The sequence below is a fragment of the Balearica regulorum genome, chromosome 13, assembly GCF_011004875.1.
Source record: "Balearica regulorum gibbericeps isolate bBalReg1 chromosome 13, bBalReg1.pri, whole genome shotgun sequence".
Taxonomy (NCBI): domain Eukaryota; kingdom Metazoa; phylum Chordata; class Aves; order Gruiformes; family Gruidae; genus Balearica; species Balearica regulorum.
In genome coordinates, this window is record NC_046196.1 from 11957074 (window position 1) to 11983447 (window position 26374).

General features: G+C 37.1%; 3 protein-coding genes and 1 long non-coding RNA gene across 10 annotated transcripts in view; 2 read left to right on the forward strand and 2 right to left on the reverse strand.

The window, feature by feature from the left end:
- Positions 1 to 13869, forward strand: part of RHPN2 (rhophilin Rho GTPase binding protein 2) — a 29511-nt gene extending 15642 nt beyond the window's left edge. The window contains exons 4-15 of the mRNA XM_075765489.1: positions 501 to 576; positions 1650 to 1727; positions 2456 to 2580; positions 3528 to 3694; positions 5908 to 6095; positions 7387 to 7543; positions 8014 to 8133; positions 8234 to 8428; positions 9209 to 9285; positions 9927 to 10073; positions 10928 to 11083; positions 12363 to 13869. Coding sequence (XP_075621604.1) covers positions 501 to 576; positions 1650 to 1727; positions 2456 to 2580; positions 3528 to 3694; positions 5908 to 6095; positions 7387 to 7543; positions 8014 to 8133; positions 8234 to 8428; positions 9209 to 9285; positions 9927 to 10073; positions 10928 to 11083; positions 12363 to 12614 — 1738 coding nt within the window. The 3' untranslated portion in view covers positions 12615 to 13869. The remainder of the gene's footprint in view (positions 1 to 500; positions 577 to 1649; positions 1728 to 2455; positions 2581 to 3527; positions 3695 to 5907; positions 6096 to 7386; positions 7544 to 8013; positions 8134 to 8233; positions 8429 to 9208; positions 9286 to 9926; positions 10074 to 10927; positions 11084 to 12362) is intronic.
- On the reverse strand, positions 52 to 10000 carry LOC142603673 (uncharacterized). The gene is made up of 3 exons (XR_012837561.1): positions 9882 to 10000; positions 1825 to 1891; positions 52 to 236 (listed from the first exon to the last, which is right to left on the reverse strand). It is a non-coding gene; the product is annotated as an uncharacterized LOC142603673 (long non-coding RNA).
- A 2276-nt stretch (positions 13870 to 16145) lies between the features above and the next one.
- Positions 16146 to 20055, reverse strand: FAAP24 (FA core complex associated protein 24). Of its 6 annotated transcripts, none has more exons than XM_075765434.1 (5): positions 19948 to 20055; positions 18804 to 18955; positions 18034 to 18173; positions 17576 to 17728; positions 16146 to 16921 (listed from the first exon to the last, which is right to left on the reverse strand). In XM_075765434.1, the coding sequence occupies exons 2-5, from the start codon at positions 18913 to 18915 to the stop codon at positions 16679 to 16681; spliced, it is 648 nt and encodes a 215-aa protein (XP_075621549.1). In that variant the 5' UTR covers positions 18916 to 18955; positions 19948 to 20055; the 3' UTR covers positions 16146 to 16678. The 6 variants fall into 6 exon arrangements, with proteins under 6 accessions (XP_075621549.1, XP_075621548.1, XP_075621550.1 ...); XM_075765433.1 differs by lacking the exon at positions 19948 to 20055 and adding an exon at positions 19527 to 19871; XM_075765435.1 differs by lacking the exon at positions 19948 to 20055 and adding an exon at positions 19727 to 19801.
- Positions 19942 to 26374, forward strand: part of CEP89 (centrosomal protein 89) — a 43348-nt gene continuing 36915 nt past the window's right edge. For both annotated transcript variants that reach the window (XM_075765426.1, XM_075765427.1), the window contains exons 1-5: positions 19942 to 20073; positions 21990 to 22096; positions 23354 to 23509; positions 24127 to 24328; positions 25480 to 25585. In XM_075765426.1, the coding sequence (XP_075621541.1) occupies positions 20035 to 20073; positions 21990 to 22096; positions 23354 to 23509; positions 24127 to 24328; positions 25480 to 25585 (610 nt within the window). In that variant the 5' untranslated portion in view covers positions 19942 to 20034. The remainder of the gene's footprint in view (positions 20074 to 21989; positions 22097 to 23353; positions 23510 to 24126; positions 24329 to 25479; positions 25586 to 26374) is intronic.

Below are 26374 nucleotides of genomic sequence, written 5' to 3' on the forward strand. Positions count from 1 at the left end.
CCTTTCCCTGTTTAAAGTTGGTATACTTTGGCCCTGTGTTAGACACACATCCCTTCTACATATGAAAACATTGGTTACATGTAAAATACTGATAACTATTGATGATTACCATAGCTCTTACCGTGGCAGATCTCGTAGTAGATGTGGAGCTGTTTTCTGTCCATATAACTTGTGAAGGTGTATAATGGTTGAGCTAAATTGCAGTAAGGCAGCCTTTGAGAGTCTCCTTTTATTTTCTTGAAGGAAAAATAGGCTCAAATGAAGGAAAAGAAGAAAAAAAAAAAAAGTGCAGGCAAATAGGTTTCCTCACTTTCCTCTTGAGGAGTTAGGCCATTAAGCAGACATTCTTGGGCAGGAAGGAACTATTATAAACTATGTACCTCTTACCTGAACACCCATCAACACACTAACTTTCTGTCATCAAATGAAATAAAAATAACTACCTTATCAACAGACAAACAGAAAACAAGTATTTCTGCATCTTTTTGTTTTTTCCATAGAGAGACTTTCAGCATTCCCTTGGTACCTCTTGGCCTGAAGGAAACCAAAGAAGTAGACTTTGCACTCCCCCTCAAGGTAAATTTCAGAGACCCATTTCAGAATGCATAGTTAACAGAAATAACTTCCATTTCAGATCTGTTCAAAGAAGAAGTAATTTATGTACAAATTATTTTTTGTTTCATTTGCCCTAAAACTGAGATCCCAATGTGTTTAAAAATCAACCACCAATTATTTGGGTCGTTGCTAATATCTGACTAGGACAAGGAATCAGAAGATGAGAAATCCCACTTTAGAAACAGTAGAGTTAAACCAAAGAGAATAAAAATTCCTTCTACAGTTTTTGGTTCCATTAAGACTATTGATTACTACTCTGTGTGAAAGGAAGTAGTAATGAAGGTTTTACTCAGCGTAACGCAGTGATACTCCAACTTGCACTAACCAAGCTAGCTCAGTTGGGAAGCAGTGTTGCAGCATTAACACTGTTTGTTTGTTGGCTAATATACTTGGCTGGCTCTTTGAGCCACCATTTCAGAATGCATAGTTAACAGAAATAACTCAACCACCAATTATTTGGGTCATTGCTGGCTCTTTGAGCCACCTTCTGTATTTTTTGGACTACTGTGGGTTGTGCAATGTAGATTTTATCTCATGGTAAACCATCTTATATCACTGTAGCATTTGTCTCTGCTTTTTACTTCTGTAGGTTAATCTCCATGGTCAGCTTATGGTACCACTTTATGCCATTGTAGCTTTGTTAATTTAAGTGGAATTGCGCTAATATAGCTGACAAGAATTTGGCAGTCTCTTTCTGTTAACAAGTTTTTATGGTCACTTGATTCCCTTGTTATTTTAGCTAACAGGGTTCATTTGTCCCTTTCAAAACCACTAAATGTTGTTTTAAAACCTAATGGAGTTGATGTAATAGGTGTTTGGTTCCTTTACACCAGACTAAAATGTCTTGTCTCAGATATCTGTTGTCTTTTTGAAGTCTCATTGCTATATGTTACTATATTATTGACTGGAACAGAGTAGACAACATGCAAATCACATCTGAATCAATTTTGTACTGTTTGTGACTGCAGAAAAAAAATGAATGGTTTAGGTTAATTTTAGATACTCTAATTTTTTACTTTTTTTTTTTTTTTTAGGACTTTATTCTGGAACATTATAGTGAAGACAGTTCTGAATATGAAGATGAAATAGCAGATCTCATGGATCTGAGACAAGTAAGTTCGAGTATGGCATACCATGAGTTCTTTTAATCTGTTGTAAATAATAACATTTTTATGGAATCAGAATATGCTTCTATTACTTATAACTTACCATATTCTGATTGACTTCATTTCTGAGATACGGTACATGAATTTCCATTGTCCAAGAGCTTTACAATCTGAGTAAAGAACAAATGAAGAAAAGGATGAAGTTATGTGAACTGATTGAGCTATTGACACAACTTTGTAAATCCTGTAAATCTAAGATTTGTCTTATTTATTTTTTTTTTTTACTTTAAAGTATTTTAAATTTAGCAAGAAGAGTGTTGAAGTGAATGCTTCTGGCAAAAGATTGTAGTAGAATGGTGGTTATTCCTAACTATTACTTGCTTCCTATATTATACTAGAAACATAAACTTTCTTTGTAGCTTTCATAAAATACCTACAATCTTTATTTAATTAACTCTAAGACTTGCAAACAGATCCCTTTTACTTCCCTAATTAACTCTGAGACTTGCCAAACAGATCCTCTTTGCTTCCTTAAAGCTTATGTGCTACTTCTGTGCAGCTGAAAAACTCTTATTTGGAATGCATCCATTTGGCCTTAAGCTTAATGTTCTCAGCTTCCACACACTTCTATGATATGCAGAAGTCCAAAGGAAGCAGAGCTTTATCCTTGGTGTTTCAGTATTAATCCTGTAACTCACCAGCATGCACTTTGTTTTAATCTATTGTATTTTAAGGCCTGCCGCACTCCTAGCCGAGATGAAGCTGGCATTGAGATGTTGATAAGCTATTTCCTTCAACTTGGTTATGTAGAAAACAGATTTTTCCCACCCACCAGGCACATGGGAGTTTTATTTACATGGTAAGTGTGTAGTTTGTGTTTGTCTTTTGCTTCCCCACCCCCCAACACTGTTAATCATTAACTGTCTTCTGTTTAAATTGAAGCTTGTCAGTGTGTTTCTCCTCCCCTGCTCACTGCAGTGTGTTTTGTCAATTTTTATTTTTATTTTTTAATATTAAGAGTAAACCCGAATACAATACACCCTTTTCATGCTTAGAGTGAAGCCATTGGTTAGATTATGATTTGGGCTACAGGTTAGCACAAGGGAAAAAGGGAGAAAATTAATCTTCTGCAGATGTTTCCTGGACTCTGAACCTTGGTGCACGAAACAAATGGGGAATGGGTCAGGCCATAATTCCCCTCCTTCAATTTGTTAAGAGGAATATTTGAGCTAGAACAGAGGCAAGGGGGCTTAATTTATTATAGTGGAGTGTCTGCTACATCTATGAGCAAGTTTGACTCTGAATTCAGAATTTTTATTTTTATGATGAAAAAATATGATTACCAAGCAGCCAAGAAGAACTGTTAAATTTCTAGTCATAACTGCAAAAAGAAACTTTAAAATACAAGCTATAGACGATCTAACCATGCCAATAGTTGATCTTTGGCAACATCTAAGTATGAGAACATAGCAGCACATATGGATACTTCCCCAGTATACTTTCAGCCTCTGTGATGTTTTATAGGCACTTTTGAGTTAGATATAATATGCTTATGGAGGCACCTTTGTAAAACCTGCTGAAAACTAAGCCTCAAATAAAGCCGTTCCCTGGCTTGCAGCACTTAGATTTTCCTTGCAGTACATACTCGTATTTCTATTCACCTTCATTTTCACTGTAGCAGAACAATTATTAAGAATTCCACTACTCTTTTGGAAGAGAAAAAAAAAAAAAAAAGAGAATGAAAATACCTGTTGTTTCAATGGACTCTGCTAATCTTAACAATTCTTTCAATATTTGTTTCCTAAGGTATGATTCCTTCACAGGTGTCCCAGTGTGTCAGCAAAATCTATTGCTTGAAAAAGCTAGTATTTTATTCAACATTGGAGCTCTCTACACCCAGATTGGAACACGATGCAATCGTCAGACCCAAACTGGACTTGAAAATGCTGTTGATGCTTTTCAGAGAGCTGCAGGTACACATTTAAAAATACTGGGAAGATATTTATGCAAATGTTCCTAATCTCATCCTGACATCCTGCAGATTTCTGCATTTCCCACTGACTTCATTACACAAAAAAGGGAAATTCAAGAAGCCTAGTGAAGAGCTGAGATGAAGCTTTAATTCACAACCAGGAACTGTAGTCTGAACATGCAGATAAAGACAGTGAATATGAACACTGTGGTTAACCATTAATGAACTGCAGTTCAAAGGTCCAAGTAATAGCCCTAATGTTAACTGCTTCATTGTTCATTCTTTGTTTCACCAACATAGCTGCTTTTACCTCAGTGATATTACGTTGATGTAAAATCCGTACAAGAAACAATTTAAAGGGCTGATAAAGGGCTTGAAACCTAGTTTTCCATATGGTTCCTTCAAAATTAATATTGCTGTGTTCTCTGGTGAATTTTGCAATTCATTGGAAGTTGACTACATATTTTTCATAGATTCCAAAGGCAAACAGGTTCAAAATACTCAATCTATCTCTGTCCCAAGCAAAGAAAAAGACAAATTCTTGAACTAAAATGTTATAGAAGGTTTTGTTTTGTTTTCCAAGTAGGTTTTCTAATTTTTTGTAAATGTCATCTGTGCTACGTATAATGCTTAAAGATGTGACGTATGTAATTAATGTGTACTGTAAGATTTATTTCTGCACGAACAATCTGTGGCTATTGGTTTCCACTGTGTTGGTAGCTTTATCAGCTACAGACTGTGGATTGCAGAGTTGGATTGTCATAAAACCCATCTTTTGGGTATACAGCTATAAAAAAAAATTATAGTATTTCTTCATGCATTTATTAAATAAATTGTTTTTCAACTTTTGTATTTAATTTTGTATTTCAATACTTGAGCAGCAGCAAAATAGAGAAATTTCTCCTTCCATTTTGCAAATGAAAAAAATCACTGCTTTTCACTTCAACATATTTGCAGAACAGAATTAATTCAGAAATTGAAATGCATCATTTGCTACCACAGTACCTTTGCAGGGCCCCAAAGCAATGTGCTCAGGAGGCATTTCATTGTACCTGTGCACGGCTCCGTAACACTGTTCATTATGTTAGTAGAGACATGATATAGAGCATATATTAACCATTTCTCTGTACTGAATGGATAATGTTGCAAAGAGTTTATCCTCAACAAAGCTCTTGGTGTGTATATGCTTACTGCATAAGCAGAAATATATTGAGAAAAAAAGAAAAAAATAAAAATCTTTTTCTACTTTCAGTCCCTTTCAGTAGGGCTCTCCATCAGCACTTGGGATGTGCAGAGATGGCCCTAATTCAAATTTGTGTCAGGGCATATTAAGATAAAAGATACAAGTGTAACATAAAACCCCCAAAAATCTCAGAAACTGGTAGCAGAAAAATGCAGCACCACATGGACAGAACCAAATGTAGTGGCAAGGTCTTATCAGTATACTTTTGTAGTATTATCAGCAATTAGCAGACTATTAGAACTCACTAAACCAGTTGGATGACGTGTGTGCTGAAGATTACCCTCCCATCAGTGTTAAACTGTTACTTGTTAGAGTGAAACTGTTACTTAATATTTGCACTACAGTTAGTGTTTGTTTTTAATTTGATAAATGATAGAAACTATTAACACATTGGTGGAACCAAATGCCTAGAGCAGAATCTAATTTTACCCTATTAAATATACTGTTCTAGATTACTTACAGGGGTGGAACTGAGCTTTCATGGGGACAGATAATGCACTTAGCAGCACCTGAAAAGGAGATTCATAATTAAGTTTATATGTTTGTGGGTTTCCCTTCCATCCAAGGGTTCTACTGTCACCTCCTTATAGTTGCATAGATTTCTTTTCCTTTCTTATATATGTATAAGCCCTAGCCTACCACTCACATATACAAGTCACATTCAGTTCAGCACAGCTTTATGGTCAATCACAAGAACTGTTATAAGCAAAACTGAAGGTATTGCCTTTAAAACTTGCAGCTTCTGTTGCTCCTCTGAATTGTAATTTTGAGAACTTACCTGGAGATGTTTGATGGGAATGCAAAGCAAAACCTGTAAGTCAGTTTAATTTCATGTGTACTAAGAATCCGTTCAGATTGCTATAGTGCAATACTAGAAAGCATGCTTTCAATCTTAATAATTATGGTATGTGCTAGAATTAAGTTAACTTGTTTCTCTCTTTAATGCTGACAAAACCATTTTGTAATTTCAGGAGTCCTAAGCTACTTAAAGGAGACCTTTACTCACACACCAAGTTATGATATGAGCCCAGCTATGCTGAACGTGCTAGTAAAAATGATGCTTGCACAAGCTCAAGAGTGTGTTTTTGAGCAGATTGGTCTTCCTGGAATACGCAATGAGTTTTTCACACTAGTGAAAATGACACAGGAAGTTGCCAAGGTAAAATGAGAGACTTAAAATGTAGTCTTTAAAATAACTGTTTACAGTGCTGTGTTACTAGCTACAGTCTCTAGTAATATTAACAGAATTTATTAAACCTAAATGTTAACAACCATTACTGAAAACCAAAAGTAACAAGGAACAGCTCGCAACCTTTCAGAAGATTAAATGCAAAAGGCTGCAACTTAACTATCATTATCTTAGAACTGTTGTGATTTGTTTTTAATTAATAATTCATGAAGTTTAATAGAAACATGCTGGAACACTTAGGCAGTGAACTGGCCAGAGGTTTTTTTACAAGCTATTTATCATACTGCTCTTTCAAACAGTACAGATCTTGTTCACAGAACAACACACAAAAGGACACTTGTTTGTGTAGTTCTCTGTTAAGTATTGAACACAACCTGTCCAGGTTGCTCCCAGCAGCTGGAGGTTATGCAAACCTAAAAAGCTTAAGTCCAAAAGAATAACTAAATTATAACTGGGGGAAGGACCCTGGTGAGCAGAGTCAGACTGGTAGCTGCAGAGCTGTCTTGGGACTTGCCTGAAAAATGGGGAGGCAGGCTGTGTGCCAGAAGGTAGTGCTCATACTTGATTGAGGTTGTTGGCATCAAAAATTGGATATGCCAACAAGATATGAATATGCTTTCTGAGCCATTTCAGAGTAGCAGATACATAATTGGTTCCATACTAGATAAATGGGCAAAGCCTTTCCTACCTGTAAAGCCACCCTGACTTATCTGTAGGATTGATCAGCTGGAGGGGAAAGATTTTTTTGATTCTGTCTGGTGGAGTTGTTTGATCCATTAAAACAGCATTCACTGCTTGAAATACTATTTTATTTCCTCTGCATAAAGTAGTAGCCCAGTAAAGATAGTAGCCCAGTTTTAACCAGACCACACAACTTAAGGCTAGATATAACTCCACAGTTTCAGAAGTGAAGCATATGCTTCACTCTTTTCTCAGCTGAAGTAACCCATTAAATTATATTTATTAAATTAAAACCCATTTATTATCTGGTGCTTTTATTGAACTCTGAAGCCATATAGATTGACTGAGTCCATCTGTTCTTGTAGAAAATTGATTTACTTTTCTCATAAGGGGAAAAATCAGAGATAGAATTTCAAATTTTCTCAAAACTTACTTCTAACCCTTTCTAACCATCTTCCCCCCCTATTCCCTTTGCTGTCATGCACATGAAATTATCTTAAGGCTGAATATAATATCCTTTACTTGAGGTCGTAATAACTAATGGTAAATTCTCATACTTCAATTCTGTGCTTTATTTTAGGTGGGAGAGATTTACATGCTGGTTAACATTGCAATGAATCAGGAACCAGTGAAAGAGAATATTCCCTATTCCTGGTCTAAACTGGCACAAATAAAGTCAGACCATTACAAAGCTGTGGCGCATTACTTCATTGCTACCATTCTGTGTGACCATGAACGTAAGAATCATACATTTTCTATATACTAATATAAATAACAATAATAAACACATAAACAGTTATAATTTGATCTATGAATAAGATCAAGAGCCAGGAACTTCGGGGTTTCAATATATGTTAATCTCTGGCCATTTTCTCATTCAGATGTGAGGCCTTTTTTGTCCTTTACAGAAGAATGTGAAAGTTCAATAAACTAACTTTTGCAGAAACAGAAGAAATATTATGTCTGTTATATGCCACTAAATTGTTCAATTCTTGTTGATATGTTCTGGTATATAAGTATTACTTGCATACTACAGATGATAAAACTGGTAAAAGTCCTAAAAACTTGAAATTCCCATCAATATATATGCATAAAAGTATTTGACTGCATTTGGAGAGAAGGTAGTAATAACTACACAACAATACATCTAAAGGAACAGGGCACTAACAGATATGTAATGGTTAATGTTCTGTATCAATTACTACAGTGCAGTCTGGTGATGATGAAGATCAGCAGGAGAAAGCCTTGTCCCAGTTGTATGACTACATGCCTGAAGGACTGAAGGTTCTCACTGTTTTAAAGGACAAAGTTCACAGAAAACAATTAGGTAACTGCCAGTTTCACACAGCTATGGGATACAATTTGAAAATTACTTTGTATTTATTGTCTATGGAGGACCACCACCAAGTTTCTAATTTTTTTTTCAGGGAAAGCACATTTACGCAAAGCCATTGTTTACCACGAAGAAGCTCTAAGAGTCTGTGGTCTGTGCAAAAAGCTTAGAAACATTGACGTTCTTCAGGAGGTTCTGACAGCCGCACATAAGCGCTCACTTCTCAAATATGCTCAGCAAGAGACAGAAGATGACTTTCTCAGTCTAATACAGGCTCCAGATATCCTTCGTAAGTATACACAGCTAGAAATAAAAGGTATCTAACCATATTGTATATGCTTGCATATGCTTGCATGGGGATATGCCTTTATTTTATATATATATGTATATGTATATAATATGTATCCGCACATAATATAAATAATGTACAAGTTATATAGTGTACGTTTGAGTTCAGGTTCTTTACATGCTTCCTCAATTACAGATAAATTGATTTTGTTACAGCTGCTTTGCAGTGTTTCTGTCTCTGGCCATATCATTTTCTGGGGTAGATAGCAATGGTTATTATTTAGAATTCAGCTTTTTTTTGGTGACTATCTTGTGAGCTAGAAAAGGTGGGGAAACTTTAAAAGCTAAAATCATACAGGGGAAAACTAATAACTGTTTCTTGTAGCACAATTCTCATACTGGTCTAAGTTGTTACCTTGATTTGACTGCTATTGGTTCTTTCTACCTTAGTCTAGCTCATCCAACTCTTTCCTCTTTGAAAGCAGTGGGAAAGAATGGGAGCTGTTTTTTATGTTTCTTTGAAAAATATTTAAGAGGAGAACGACATAGTTTTGTTTAGATGGAGTGTTTTAAGTTTTCTGTATTGATACTATGAGCTCTGAAGATATCTTTAAGGAAATTCAGATACTTGTCTTAAACATTTCCACGAAAATAAGGTTTTTCTACAGCCTAGTAAGAATTTAGAAGAAAATTCTGTCTAGCTTGGAATGCAAGAAAAATGAATTTGTATGTCTTTTAACTAATACTTGAGAGAAAATTAATTTGTTTTTCTTTGTTTTAGCTAAAACGGAGCACAAAATAGAAACAATTGCTCCTCAGTTTTCCAAGGTGAAAGTTAAAGACTTCTTCCACAGGCTGGTACGTAATGTGCTAATGCGACCTCTGTCACTTTGCTAGCAAGTATAAATTCACTCTAACATGAGGGAAGGGGCGTAAGTATTTTAGCCTGAAAAATGATTGTGTAGTAACTGGGTTTTTTTCAGAAGTTGTTGGAGAGATTGTTCCTAACTTCAGAGGTATAACTCAAGACTAGAAAAGAATAAAAGTGCCGCTTGTATATGTATGCCGCTTGTATATGCTGCTTTGCGCAGCATTTATTCTTGATAATCTTTATAAAAGTCCCATGAAGTTTCAATGGATAATTGCATACAACTTCAAGGTGGGGAGGAAACGTAGTAGTTGGAGAAGACCTTAGAGCCTGCTGCAACCAAAAGATTCTGCATCCCTTCACAGAGATCTCAGAAGAACTTGGCAGTTGCTCCCATCGTACTCTGTTTGAAGTATCACCTGAACAGTCATGAAGTAGGGCTGAGCACTTCAGGGGACATCTTAAACTTCTGGGATAAATCTCACTGTTCCACTTCAGTGGACGTAGCTGGAAGTTAACCTGAGTAAAACCTACATAAGATGAGCTTAAAGCATTATGACTTAAAAAAATATAAATGCTTACTTACGAATGACAGTAAGCCATAATGTGCCTGCTGCTGTGTTACCTCCAGGGCCCACTGACAGTGTTCTCAGCCAAGCAGAGATGGACGGCTCCACGTACTATTCGCATCCACTATGAAGCAGGAGAGCTAGGATTCAGTCTTAAAGGAGGTTCGCCAGTACAGATTTATTGTCTTGATCCAGCTTGTGCTGCAGCAGTAAGTACATTACATTAGTGCAATATTAACAATTTATCTCCAGGCTCTAGCATTATAGTCTCTTAAATGTAACTTTAGCTTGTTCGTATTGGTGTATGGAGTATTTATTGAGTTCTAATATACATCAATATAGTCAATTCAATATAATCTGAACACATATTCAGTGCTATATACACCTTAGATATTAGAGTATGCGTATGACATATGTAATAATAAACTAGAGTTGATTTCTTCCTCTGTTCACACTTTATAGATAAAAAGTCTCAAATAATAAAAGCAAATGTTATTCCCCACTTAATTCAGAAAGTTAGAAGAGGTAAAGGCTTTGGGAAGTAGCAATAAGGATGAGGATCAGGAAGGGAAGGCAATGTAGCATGTGCCCAAACAAAAAAGAGGGGAAAGAACCTATTATTGGCTTCTAATATGTTGGGTTTTTTGGGGGAAGAAACCCGAAGGGATAAAGCAGCATGGAGTGATGAGCACAGTTTTAGCTACAGGAAAGACAGAAGCAACCACAGCAGTACAAATAAAAATACTGAAGAAACAGAAGTAAAAACTCAAGAAAATATCTTACAGGGGCCTCACTTGAGAAATGTGAAGAGGACATAAAAGGTGTTAATCTTTGAGTATGCCAGAATCACATTTATCAATGGTAACTCAAATGGGTAATTTGTGCACTTGAAAAAATTGCATGTTTCTGTTATGTATGTACTTTTGTTCCACATGTCTGGCTAGACAATGGTTTTATAGGATCTAAAAGGGAAGTGCCTTTAGGGCAGATACTGTATGATGACAAAAACATTTTATGCATCTTTATAATTTCAGATAATAACCTGTGCAAAATTTTTTGACAGTCGATGGGCCTAAAAGAAGGTGACTACATTGTTTCAGTTGGCAGCGTGGATTGCAAGTGGCTTGGAGTGAATGAGGTGCTGGAAAAATTCAAAAGCGTGGGAGAACAGCCCATTGAGATTGAGGTTATCAGTTGCCAGGATACAGCAGCGTCTATGGTATATAATGAGGCAAATATTTTTTACAGATTGGATATGTGAGAGGTTTTTCAGTTTCCTGCCTTCAGTCCCTGATTAATGTTTACTTTCATGTAGTCAGATATCCCACTCCACCAGTGAATACATAAAGCATTCAAGCATGTGTTGTTTTAAACAGTCTGTTTAAATCATTGTGACTTAGCAAGCTAAAGTACAGTATGTCTGTGTGCATTAGAATGGTTGGGTGGTAGGTTTTTTTGTAGTGGAGCTACTTAGATTAATTGCATTATAAATTCCAGGGCATATTTTATTTTCCCCTAACTTGTTCCAGAGGATGAAAATATTATCCTGTTCAGTATTGGAAAAGTCATAGTGAAACAATAATGGAATGAAATAGAACATCCAAGACTACGTGCTTATTTTCTATGTACTGTTAACATAAGTGATATGTGACTTTTGTATTGATCATGGATTAATGTATGTATTTTTAATTTTGGTGGACTTGTAACTGTCTAGTTAGTTACAAAGGTACCATACAAGCTTTAGATTAAGGAAAAACAATCACAAGATTAAAAAATGTTAAGCTCTGAATAACTTAAACTTATTTGTAGTGTGAGGGAACCTGTAGTTCAGCTAAATCCACTGCTTCATGCTTCTGACATTCCCTGGCAAGCTTAGGCACTGAAGTATTGTTGCCTTAGAAGCAAACAAGGTGCTCTTACTGCTGTTAGGTTTTCTTGTTTTATTCAAGAAGTTCATTGTCCTTATTGAAAATAAGAAATTGCACATGTGCCATTCTAAACTGCTACTGGAAACAAAAGGCTAGAATAGAATCAAATTGCTTCAAGGCACAGCCGTGCCTTTCAGGTATCCCAAAACAACGTCCTACAGCAGCTTTTGTTGTCGTAGTTGCAATCAACATGGCACCTGCCCAAAGACAGCAAAAAGACTGCCCTTCATAGATTTGTGCAAGAACTACATACTTAAGCTTTGCAGAGAGGTTAGTGTATATATTGTATAGTTATGCTAGAAGCCACTAAATGCTAACTGTAACACAACCCATGAAAAAGATTCATGAATCCCTTCACACTTTTGTATAGTATACCCTTGTGTCTACATGGGCAAACTTCCAGAATCACAGTACTCTGAAGAGCCTTGTGTTCCCTTAGTATGTCATTAGCACAGAAAGCTTGCTGTAATCTGCCTTGGAAAACTATTTGCACAGTAATCTTTTGTTATCTTCAGAATTTTGACCCATTTTGGGTGACTTGATTCTTATAATGCTTCTCTTTTTCCATAGCATAGCAAGAGTGCAACTTACTCTGTGGGAATGCAGAAGACATACTCCTTAATCTGTTTAGCCATGGAAGAGGATAAGATTGATCAGACCAAGAAAGCCCCACTGAAACTGCCTTTTCTAAGCTGGGGAACTAAAAATAGACAGAAAGCTGCAAGCACCCTCTGCCTTCCTTCAGCTGTGGCTGGAAGTTCTCAGGTTAAGAAGAAGCTTTCTCCCTTCACACTTCTGAATACGGAAAGTTCATTGTATTGAATCATTCAGAAGGACCTGTTACCATGATGTTTTTCTTAAAAATGTATATAAAATATTGATCAATTTTACCTTTATATATGTATGTGTAAATTCAGACAAATGCCATTTGACTTCATTTACTGTGTACTGAGCCACTATGAAGGTCAGAGGCTGGCAGAAACTGTAAAACTTAAGTATTTGAAGGTTAGAATGAAGTGGTTTGGGAGGTATGGAATAACAATTTGTAGATGATAAAATTGCTTACATGAGGACTGGATTCCTTTGGAATTTCAAAATACAGTATCGACTAATTTTTTTACAACTATGATAGATGGGAGTTATTTATTACAAACTTGATGCTGCATGAAAAACAATAGGGGAGATATTAAAGGATGATTTTGCTGTAAAAGTTTAGAGTCAATAATAAATCACTTATTTTAAAGAATTATCTTAAACCACAGAAGGGAGAGAGAATAACATTATTCAGAGAAACTAACCTTGTGCCAAGGGGCAGTGTCATGTAGTTGTCATTTTTATGCATACACATTCTCTTTTCTGAGAGTACTAGGTGTATTCTACTGAATAGTTAATTTAATTCTGGAAGAGAATTAGAGGGCTTAGAAGTCAAAAGATCTTTTGAACTACAAAAGGCGTTTACTCCGTTCTTTTTTTATCTAGGTTACATTTTAAATGCCTGTCGATTCAATTGTGAAAAACAGGCTTTATTCCAAACTTGAAATTATTTAACCTACTTACCATAAGACTTGTATCTCACTAGTCTTGATAAAATTAATAGCTGTGGAACAAATCTCAAAACTGACCAATTCCAGTATATTGATCAAGAGTACATAAATTGTGGTGATGCTTTAAAATATGAGAAGTGCTTGTGAGTCTAAGCAGCAGAATATTTATTTACTATCACACCAAGTAAAAAACCAAATAGATATAAAACCTTCCTCCTCCCCTTGGAACAATTAATGAGCAGATATTGGCTATATATAGTAAGGAGGGAGACAAAAATTATCTGTGTAAGCATTTCTTTGAGATTTTTCTATGTTCTAAAATTGAAATTAATTGAAAATTGCTAACACTGTAGTGTTAGTTAACATTGCCATCTACAGAGTAGATATATGCTGTTTGATACTCAAAACTTAAAATGGGGGAAAGTTTGCATCTGGGTGTAAACTTTGAAGTTGTCACTTATTTTTAGTTTCTTATGTAATAGGTATAAATATGTTGATGACACTTATTTAAGAATAAAAATCAGTTGCTGACACTTAGTAGTAGCTTTTTGATTTTGCTACAGCTTGGATGATACAGCATAATTTAGTATAATATCACGTGCTGGCCAGATCTGTGGCAAGATGATTCTCCCCCTCTGCTCTGCTCAGACCCTACCTGGTATACTGCGTCCAGCTCTGGGATCTCCAGTACAAGACAGACATGGAGCTGTTGAAGCAAGTCCAGAGGAGGGCCACAAAGATGATCAGAGGGTTGGAGCACCTCTCCTATGAGGACAGGCTGAGGGAGTTGGGGTTGTTCAGCCTGGAGAAGAGAAGGCTCTAGAGAGACCTTATTGCAACCTTCTAGTGCCTGAAGGGGCCTACAAGAAAGCTAGAGAGAAGGACTGTTTACAAGGGTAAACAGACACAAGAGTGACAGGATGAGGGGTAATGGCTTTAAGCTGAAGGATGGGAGATTTAGATATTGGGAAGAAATTTTTCACTATGAGGCTAGCGAGGCACTGGAACAGGTTGCCCAGAGAAATTGTGGATGCCCCATCCCTGGAAATGTTCAAGGCCAAGTTGGATGGGCCTTTGGGCAACCTAGTCTAGCAGAGGGTGTCCCTGCCCATGGTGGGGGGGGGGGTAAACTAGATGATATTTAAGGTCCCTTCCAACCCAAACCGTTCTAAGATAATTTACAGGTTTTCACTCTTTAGGGCTGACATGCCTCTTACATGTTTCTGTAATATTGCTTAAAGATCTAGGAAACTTAGAATCTTACAGTGCATAATACAGGAACTTACAAGTTACAGTCTAAAACTTGCTTCCTTACAAAAAGCATTAAAATGAGTTGCCCTATAAAGGTTATGTGAAAAAAGTTGTAAATTACTTATGACTCACCTATCCTTAGTAGTTTTTCTTCATGTGTATTTGTAGCAGCACTTTTTTTACACCACAGGCAGCAGCAGTCATATATCGATACCCAAGATCCTGCCATACAATATTCCATACGGAAGAGATTCACTTTGCATGTATGGCTAAAATTACTATCCAGCTAATGAAATCTTTAGCAAAGTCACATATTAATCACCCTTCCAGCTCTTCATTTCTCTTAGTCCTCCTACAACTATCATAGTGGGCTATCTTCCCCCTTAGCTGAACAGTTAACTGCCTTTCCATTCCCATTATCACACTCACTGGTCCTTGAGGAAAGGTTGTGGTAGGGATCTTTTTTTATTTAACCACACACCCCCCTCAATTGAAGTCAAAGTTTGGGCTTCTCAAGTGCCATACAAATAGATACTTATTATTTTCTGTTGGCTAACTGAAGACTCATTTTACAATGAGTGGTAGCCAACAGCTAACTTAAGGCAAATACTAATTTCACAGCAAGTTATGTTCTTGCTTAGACCACAGGGATGTAACAAATTTCTATCTATAAGGACATATAGGGCTACATCAAGCTATACAGCCCTAAAAATAAAGATTTGCAATAGATTAGTAGTTCAGTCTATAACTGTTAGTACTAGCTGTTACTACTTTAATTGAACTTTATTTAATGCACTGAATAGATGGTCATTTGAAGTCATAAAAAGGTGTTTGCCCTGCAACATCAATAGCCACATACCTTTAGATGTGAAATCTGGTCTCCATAGCAAGGTGACCAAGCCTGAGAAAGAGGCAATAAAAACTAAACAGATTTATAAAGAAGCTTAAGCAGTCCCTAGTTGTAAGAAGGCAGTATCTTGTTCTGTAGTTCTGGAAATGCTGTTGTTTATTATTCACTAAATTAAATATTTATGCCCAAATTATAAGTGTATTTTCATTCCAAGTAAGGAATCAATATAACAGGTAAGTCTGCTGTCCATGATAACCAGTGCATGAGATGGTTACAGGGGTGCCAAGGTTCTATGATTCACATCTCTTTAGCTTACAAAAGGGAGTTGAAAATCCTGCTCAACTGCTTTCCTGCTGTGATCCAAAACCCAAGTAGCATGAAAGAAACTTTTCACACACCTCCTTAATGGGTGCATAAGGAAAAAGGTAATTTTACCCTTACTAAATAGCATAAGAATATAATTTAAAATAAAATGCAATATGTGCTTTCCCCTATTTTCTTTGCAATGTAGATTATAATTGATATTATATTTTATATATTATTATAAATTATAATGTATTCTAATGGTAATTAATCTGTCAAAATATATTATAATTTTTATAATTATTCCATTCTATATTCAAAAGCATAACATGAATTAACCACAATTTTGGGTATTATATACAAAGGAATAAGTTTGATAACACCCTGTGAACTGAAAAAGGAACCAGAGAAATAAATTAGTGTAAAGTCAAAGATATATTCCAGCAGGATTTTCCAAAGGAAATCCAAAAAGTTATAAATCAGAGATACTACTATAAAGTAACGTATGCTAACCTTGTTAAAGCACTGTAACTCATATTTCCACTTACTGAGAAGATAACACCACCCACATATTAACAAAGTGTTTATTTCTGGAAGACAAAAGCAAGCAAGAAAATTGCTTTTCCTTTTTTTTTTTTTTGTGGATGCCGAAAGAAGCAACTTTCTCAGGTTTTTTGTACAAGATAGATAGATTCAAAATACTTTACAGCTCTCTTTCCAAGGCAATTTTCACAGCTCAATCTTCATGAGCAGAAAAGCTGTAAAAAAGCAGTAGCAGCAGCTTAGTAATATGTAGACAATTAGTCAATACCCTCCAGTTGTTACCAGGATTATAGAAATTACCATAATATGTGATTATTAAAAACAAAATTTTATAATTCACAAGAAGCAAACAAACAAGAAGTCTTTGTTTTCCAAAACAGCACTACATATGCACGTCAGGAACATAAAAAAGTATAAATTTGTTGTGCTACTGTTTGTCCAACTACTAGCTCAAGCTCTTTGACAGATGCATTACAAAGCCGGTGGATGCTTCCAAATTGTTGCAGTAAAAGCAGAGCTTTTGTTTTCCCAACTCCTGGAATTTGTTGCACTGTCCGAAACACTGATGGCTCTGCCAGCTGAGAACACTGTTTATGAAGAAAGGGGTTACTGTTGTGATCCTTACTCTGTTCACGGACCTGAAGCAAAAGAAAACCGTAAGTGACACTGAGTGCCCTCTGCTGGAGCTCTGCTTATTGGATTTTGGAGAAGTTTCTTTCATCTCAGAAGAGTTCAATGCAATCACTAGAAAGTTTTAAAAAAAAACAAGTTCCCTCCCCACGTGTACGCCCTTATTAAGGGTTTTGATGCAGATCCACAAAGTCTCACTAGGAAAACAAGTTTCTTAATACCAACCATGAATTAAAACAATTATTTTGTCACATCTTTTTGATGCAATCAAAAAAAGGATAAAGGAAAAGAGAAATAACATAAGAACACAGTTTCCCCAGCCTGAGACAAAGCAAAATCTCAAGTCAGTTTTGAAAGAACTTAAGTGAAGATTGCCTAATGCTATCCAGTAGCATCTCAGTGCAAGATCACATTAAAAAAAATCCAGTATCATATTCTTCAACTTCTTTTCTTTGCTCCCAAATGAGCCCTCTTTCTGCTGAACTATACTACCATATTACTGTTGCAGGGTATTTATTCCTTACATTCAAACAACAAAATATGTTGTATCCTTTAAGATCCCAGGTATTACTTCTGAAATGAGCGATGATTGTGGAAAAACACGTAATTCTCCTCATATCCCATATTTTAATGAATGTTTGTCCACTAACATAAAAACTTACTAGCTGAGTAATAAGTTGAGAAGCTTCTCCTTGATTTGCCACAGGAAGCAACACCATTCCAAGTTCTAGCACAACAAGCTTTTGTACTGCTAAGAAGTACTGATCACTTAGTTGGGTTTTCTCTACAATTACAATTCCTCCAAGACTACTGGCCTGTATTGAAAGGAAAGAAGAAGAAAAGATCTTGTTAATGACAAGCTGATGCAATGCAAGAGAGAAAACTTCTGTCAAGTATGAGCTGCATGAAAGCAAATCAGAGGAAGAACAGAAGTTGCAGCAACAGTACTGAGCTTTAATACAGCATTATTACACAGCTGCAAGTTTTTTCAGTTTTCAGGTGGAAATTATCACAAAAGTTTAGCTCCACTAGAATTTAAAAATAACACAAGAAGAATGTTTTCAGGAGCATGGAATAAACAAACACCAATTGAAAACTTTTCTCTTTACGTAGTACTTACATTTCTAAACCGAACCAATCTTCGTTTGAATTCATCTCCTGCAACCAAATCTGCTTCAGAAATATATAAAATGCAAGTTCTGTTTGAAAGATGAAAATCCACAAGTCCCAAGCCATCTTCAAAGATAAGTCTAATTTTTCCTTGAGATTGTTAAAAGAAAAAAAAATACAGTAGTTAAAAAACCCCAACAACTAATAATTACTTCACAGCACAACCTTCCTAATGTGTCAATAATCCTAGTGACCTGACAACAAACTTCATATCTTTAAAAGCCTTTCTTCTCTTTAAGCAAAACTGGTACAAGTGATCCCAAGTACTATGTGATGCCTTTAGTAACACCAATTAATAGCACTTTCAAGCTACAGATTGGAAAGTATTATAGCTTCTCACTAAACTCTGGACTTGAACAAAAACTTCACATGCTATTCTGAAATGATCATGCTTTGCCTGCAGATGATAGCACCGTCCCAGTATCCATGTAAGTTCAAGGGACGTCAGTGGAGGTGCATATTCACAAGTTTGTGGTTCCCAAGAAGCAGATATTGCTGCTCTTCTCTACAGTGCTCAGCAACTATGCAAATATAACAGAACTGATCATGTAGATACATGGTAGACAAACACGAATTTTCAGCCTGCTATCATAGGCTGTACCACAAATATGGGACCAGTCAGGCACAGGACAAAGCATATTCCAGCCTATCTTAACAATACTGAGTGACAGAGGGGAATGCTTTGCCTGAATTGTTTTTCCTCTTCCAATTTATGCTTACCTTGTAGCCTTTGGGCTATCTCTGACCCTCTCCATTTCTCATTTCCAATTACATGCCCATAAGGAACAACTACAGATCCTGCTGTCACAGGAAAGTTTGCTTTCGTTGACATCAGACCTGCTTTAAATCTTTAGTTCAGTAACAGTTACACCCTAGAAAGAAATGTGGTATTAACACACTTTATAAACCTGTTCCAAACTTAATTTTATGATTAAAATTTATAAGATGAAATACTCTGGAAGAGACGCTATCTCCTCCCCAAAGCTACCTTACAGTTATGGTTAACATATCAAAATTGGTAAACAACTACATTTACTGGAATACAAGCTGTTAGCTTGCAAATTCCACTCCCAACTTTGCCAGTCAATCTGAAGAACACCTGAATTGAGACACACAGATGGTAAAAAAAAAAAAACAAACACCTTTTCTATGCTTTCATCCACCCTTGCGGGAAGAAAGCCTGCTTCAATTACAAAGCTGACTTCAGAGGCATCTCCAGCCCTCAGCTGGCAGAAGTCTCCAGACAGATTATTAGAAAGTAACTGTTGGGAGAGATTATTTTCAGGTTTGCCAGCTTTATGCGGTGCTCTGACTGTAGGGGGAAACGGGAGTCTTTGAGGCTAAGGCACAATTTAAGGAGAAAAGCCAAAGACGAGCCGGTACCACCGCAAAAACCACCACCCTGACCCACATCCTGCAGCCCGGCCCAGAGCGAGCCCTCACTGGGGGCCCGGGCTGAGAGGAGCGGAGGACGGCCCTAAGGGCGGCTGCTGGCCCATCGCTGACCTGCCCAGAAGAGGCTGAGCTCCGTGCTGGGCGCCCCGACCTTGCAGAGCCGCAGCCTCTTCTCCAGCAGGCCGCAGAGGAGTCAGCGGAAACCAGCCGGTAAAGAAACCCCACCGCCCCCTCAGGAGAGGCGTCACCTCACACCTACCAGACGAGCAGCCCGCCTCAGAACGCGCGCCTGGCTGACAGCGACGGCCACAAATAGGAAGTGAGAGCTCTACCGCCCGTGAGCGAATGAGGAGGCGGGATGGGGCGGGCCTCTCCACTGGTACGTTGCTAAGGCCGGAGGAGGGATGAGTAGGGCGTGTGCTGATTGGGGGAGCGCAAACCCGCAGCAAATCCGCCGCGCCGTTGTTACCAGGCGGGTCGCGACGGGAGAAGCGTCCGAAGCGGGGAGAAAGTAGTTGGGAGGCGGTGGTGGAGACGCGTCCCCTGCCCGGTCCTGATGGCGTTTAGTTTCAGGAGAGGCCGGAAGGGCCCCTTCGTGAGTATCGCCCCGTCCAGGGCGGGTCCCCGTCCCCGTGAAGGAGGGCCTGCGGGGGAGGCGGGGCACCGTGCCCGGGCGGGACAAGCCGAGGCCCCCGGGGAAGGCGGCTGCGCCCTGCGGTTGACGCCGGTGATCGCTGAGCAGTTTGAAGTGAAAAACGGGGAGAAAAATAAATCCTAAGCGAAGAAAGTGTGCAGAGGCGGAGTGCTGGTGTTCTCTGTTCCCTCAGTCCCGTGCCTGCCCCCCTTCTCCAGAAGCACCGGGCTTTGCGGGGCGGGGGCGGTGTTCCAGCGCCCTTCCCCTCCAGGGAGGCCTCTGGGTACTGGCGGGGGCCGGAGCGCCCGGAGGGGAAGCGCAGCTCCCTCGCTTCCCGCGCTTGCTGAGGTGATCCTTGGGGCAGACGTGCGCTGCCGTAAAGCGAACTGATAAAAGTTCATAGCGAAAGCTTAGAACAGCCGCGGGTTGTAGGAGTGTCAGCAGTGGTGCACATATTAGCTCTTAACGCTCTTGAAGTAACCGAATTATTTTTTTTTTTTAATATGAGAGTGAAAATAAAATATTAGTCTAATGTTGTTGTCTTACTTTTGATGATAGCATCCTTTTACCTCAGGTGTATTCCCTGGTAATTATAGTGAGACATCTACAGTCAACAGCCTTTAGTAAACAAAATGGTGCATGCCAGACTGATTTCAAGGATTAGGGAGCAGTGCATTTGCAAGATAAGACCGAGTAAAAAGACAAACTTTGTGATGCACCATTTAGTTATTGATGCAGCTTCCTGTAAAGACAGAAATACCTCCCAGTTCACTTGTTCATTATCCTGTTGGAGAAGAGAGTTAAAGAATAATTACAACAACAACAACAGCAACAAAATCTCTGCAGCAGAAATAGCAGAAACTTAGCCTGTTTTACTCCATAAAAAAGTAACATGTCAGGAGGTGATGGACTTTATTATGGCATAGTATTTTCTGATGCCTAGAGGGAAGATGAGGCAATGGACACAAATTCAAACACAGAAAATTCAACTTAAACATAACAAAACAACAACTAATAATAATTATAACAACAACAACAATAATAATGTGAGGTTTGTCCAACACTGGAACAGGTTGCCCAGAGAGGCTGTGAAGTCTCTACCCTTAGAGCTACTCAAAACCCGACTGGACAGAATCCCAAGCAACCCTCTTCAGTTGACCCTGCTTTGAATAGGGACTTGGACTAGGCAATCTCCAGAGCTCTACTCCAAACTCAACCATTATGTGATTCCATTCAAAGTACTCTTTGTAGGGAACTCTGGTCCCAGGTTTTCTGACCTGGTATTTAATGTTACCCTTTTAAAAAAAATTGTTGGATTTGCTGATAAAAATGCGTTAGGAATTATTATTATTATTGCTACTATTATTAGTATTCAGACTGAACCTTTGACTGCAAGACTTGTGTAGTGATAGTTTTTTATTCCATCTCATACTGCTATGACTGAGGATTACTTCTGGCTGACAGGCTCTTTCTACAAGAAAGGGACTAATGTTGTTACTCTGAAGCAGGGTTCAAATATTTTGAAAAAAATGAAAAAGTTAATTTCTAGTACTCCTTTCTTCTTGTATGTATACAAGAAAAAGCTTGAATTGAGTAAGTTAAAATTCTATTTTTGCAGATTATGATATAGTGGATAGAAAACCTACTATCATGGGTCTTATGTGAATTACATTTTAACCTTCATTAGCAGCTGTTCATACATGTTAAAAAGTTAAACTTGGAACCATTTCAAGTCATCTGTTTACATAAATTGCATGTAATTGTTCTTCCATTTTATATTATTTTGCATTGTGAGTTTTTGTGCATGTTCAATTCTGTGTTGTTTTCATTGTGACCCCTAAAGTTATTGTCAACTAATTTTATTTTAAATTGTTTAGAAACATATAGCTCATGGCCTGGTCCCTGCTGCTACCATAGCTCCTAAACCTGCAGTTCCCCGCACCCCTCCCCCTCGTAGTCCAAACCCTTCTCCAGAAAGGCCCAGGTAGGTTTTGAGTTTTTTATTTTGTTTCATCAACTACAATAGCATACTAGAAAAGCATGATTAGAAGAATTGCATGTCCTTGCTGCAGTATTTACATAAACCTTTTCATAAATAGAATATCTTTTTCATTGGGGCTGTTCCCTTCTTTGAACTTTGAAGATAGCTATTTTTCTCCCTTTCCTAAGCATGCTAAATAATTAGGACGACCTTTATGAGTATGTAGCTTATAAATCTGAGTCAGTTAAAGACAAATGGAATTTTTAAAGTTAGGGCCATTTTTAATTTGGGTGCTAGACTCTAGTAGGACTGTAGCAGTACTAGTACTGTGAGTCAGGAAATTTTAATTAATTAGAAAAGCATAAATTAAACATTACTAACATGCCACTTTATTGCTTATTAAAAAAAGCAGGGACTTAAAAACCTGGCATGTAAACCCACGTTGGGTTAGATTTGAATGAGCTATATAGGCAAGTTAGAGAAAATGCAAATTTATTTTTCTTTTAATTTGTAGTTTCTTACAGTTTTTCTTTTACGTTTGCTCTATGTTTAGTTTAATTCTGGTTGTTTTCTATGGTCTTTCTAGTGTCTGTAACATTCCTACTTAATCCTAGTTCATTTCTTCTTCCTGTTTGACCTCCAGTTGTTGTCATTCCTGTTACAGTCCTCACCATTTCTGTCCTTTAATTCTTGTTCCTACTTGTTTTTTCCTCTTCTTCCTACCCTTCTCTATACTCTGCAGCATCCCACAAATAGGCACTTCTGTCTACTTATGCTTGCTGTAGTTTGCAGTGTGCCAGCATTTATTAACAGCTTCAGAGTCATAAGTAAAAGGTTCAGAGTAGGGAATAATTGAAACTAGGCAACAAAATAGCAGAACATGGAACACTTTCAACACACCACCAGGTAGTATTTGTTATAGCTAAAGTGAATGCAAAGTATGTAAATTACCAATGTCAATTTTGGGAATGTAACTCAGTATATTCCATGATTTTCATGCATGTAATTTGGGAAAAATGATAGGTATTGTACTTTCCTGTTAGCTGTGTTACAAGAGCTTGCCCAGTTTTGTGCATTACTTTGGGAGCTAATAGTTTATAACCAATCCCTTAGCACTTTCAGTGGTGTTTATACTTGTTAACTGTGAACTTTTTGCTTTGCTTAAATAGCTAAGACATTTTGCAGTGGAAAAAAACATAAAATGTGGGCCACAGAGAAGACATCAGTATTGTTTCATTGCTTTATTCTGTCTTCTTCCAGATCTGCTCTAGCAGCAGCTATCCTTGCAACAACACTAACAGGGCGCACTGTTGCTATTCCTCAGCCTCGGCAGAGATCGCTTTCTGAAAGTGATTCCACCTATGTGGAACAAGAATGCTTTGAACCATATGCGACAGTCACAGAGCTCAGAATGGGGTAGTGTATACTTTCTGGTTTGATATCTTATATTAGAAATAGAATCTGTCAACAATATAATTTTACCAAAGAGTTACAGCAAACTAATTCAACTCCTGGTGTTATAGCCACTTACTTTTTTCTCACCACATCATAAATTGGGTCCGAAGTGTCTACAATCCTGACTCCATTTCTCATAATGTTACGCATACGATCTTCAGAGAGGGAGATTTAGGTTGTACAGCAGTGACAAGTGAAAACATATATTATTTCTGCCAAATGACGATCGATTATACAAACAGTCACTGAGGAATCATCTGAATTACATGTGAGATATTTACTTTGTGCTAAATAATTATTTCAGACTGTTCTTTTGGTAGAATTAGCAACTGTCTATCTCTAATCTGGCATTTTCTTTAAGATAGAGAAGAAAATGTATTTCCAGTGTTAATCATCTGTTTTAAAGCATACGCATAGGCTAGATTCCTTGTTTGCAGCTGACAAACTTAGATGTCTGTTTGTGTTGGCTGTTTGGACTTGTGTATATTCTAAGACTGATGGTTCTACTTTACTAGTGTTTATTTTTTTGGAAGAGTAAGCAATGTTGAAACAGGCTTTAAACTGCTTTCTACTTGCAGGCCTAATTGGAAACTTGATGGTGGTGACAGATCTCCTGTACAGTCCCTGGAAATATCAGGCAATTATTGTGACGAGGAGGACATGGCTACCTATCTTTCAGATGCTGATAAAGAGGCAGAGTCCAGCTGTCAGAGTAATGAGAAAAGGGGAGAAAGCTTTAGCACCAATGCTATTTATGCTGTTCCTTGCAAAAATAAAAAGGTAGGATTTTCAAATCCATTAATTCCTTTACCATGTTTTAGTATACTAATGCAAGTATTAACTATTTCTAAGGCTTTTCATTCTCTTCTTACTTTCTAGACGGTTATTCAGTTCTTTTTGTGGTTCATTTACTCCTACACAAGTTAAATTTCTTTGTTGATCCTCAGAAATTCCATATCTCTGATTATTAATATAATTATTAATAGTATTAAAATAATATAATATACAAGGATATAATTAAATTGTTAATAATTTAGTCGTGTAAAATGTTCAATATTTTATGTTGAGCGTGATACTTATATAGTAGATTATTTGTTAAAAGCACTAGGAACTTTACTTTTACAAATGGTGAAAGCTTAGTTATTGATTCAGTAATGTGCTAATGAGTGGAGACCTATGTAGAGACAGGAGATTCAGAATCCAACAGAATTAATTACCTTGTTGTCTTGAAGACCAGTGAATTTTTCTGTGTTACAGGTTTGGATTTTCTTAACTAACAATGGGCAGCTTAATACTCCTAAGGCACGTTTAAAGTTCAGTTTGCATCTCTGTCCAAAATGATACAAAAATTTAACAAACAGGAAGTAGTAACTGAGTAGTAAAGAGGCAATAAAATGCTATGCATGTGAAAGAAATCAGAAAACACCCCTAGGTGAAGAAATAGTAATCCGTAAGAGGAGGGGAGGGAAAAGAAAGGGAGTGGAATATGTGGGACACTAGTGTGTGATCAGCAGGGGAAAACCAGCAAAGACAATGTTAAAAATTATTCATGAATCCCTCAGTGCTGTGATATAGTAGATAAGTGATTGATCTTTTAAGAGCAAGTTTAGCTACGACACAGAACAAGCAAACATAGGATAATTTTACAGACTTGTGACTGAATAAGGTAACAGGAGGTATTGGCCCTGTGAACTAAATGGCTGTCATAGTTTTCTACCTCCTGTTGATCAATGTAAGGTTTAGATTTTATTTACATAGAGCCCTAAACAAAAAAAGTATGTCTTATCATTTATTATCTTAAAATATTGGATTACAGTTCTGAATGTGACTGGGACATTAGTACACTAAAGGTTTCATACAGGTATCAAGACATGTAGCCTATTTTAACAGTGTTATCATGGATTAGATAGGCTTGTCTTATTTTTACATAGGAAGAGTTTCCACTGTCTCCTAGTGTTAATGCTTACAAGGAAGAGGCGCCTTCTCATGAAACTGAGTTTCGGGTGCTGGTGGATGAGTCAAACACGCAGATAGAAGGTAAATAAACTTACTTTAGTCAAAATGCCGTACATTTTAATACCATGGGGAAAAATAATTTTTGAATAAAATAAATTTAATACTATATGATAAATATTTATTATTCTTTTTTTTTTAAAGTCAGTGGAATAAATGCTGCTAAATAGTTATCCATTTCTAATAGTTACAGAAAATGAAAAACGTGCATGATGAGGGAGTATTGGTCTATATTCACTGTGTAACTGAAACTCCTAAACATCCACTATCAGCCAATGTAAAGAGAGAGAAAAAAAACCCTGTGAACTCTTTGTCTTGTCTAGTACAGTCATTCTCTACTACATTTCTGTTGATATACGTGCTAGAATCAATCTGGTTTATACTCTGGAAACTATTGGAATGTTACTGTACTCAAAAAACGGAAAAAAGTAGAAACTACCAATGTTTAAAAAACCCTAAAGAGATAGAATAAAAAACTTTTAATGAGTCATTTTTCTTGGATAAAAAAATCACACCTAAAAATCAGCACTAAGAAATTTTTTTTATTTTTAATAATCAAATGGCACGATACTGGGGTTGTTTATCCTTTCTACAGAAGTTGTATCATTCTTGTTGTCTTTGAAGGTCTGGACCTTAGAATTGTACATTAGGTCACACAGTAAGGTTCTGACAGAATAGAGAGCTGAACATGATCATCTGTTTCCAATTATCACTGAATGCTCTGAACTTTTTTGCAATAAGTAGTTTCATTAGATGCAAATAACTTTTTGGCAATAAGTAGTTTCATTAGATCAGGGACACTTGGTTCATAAC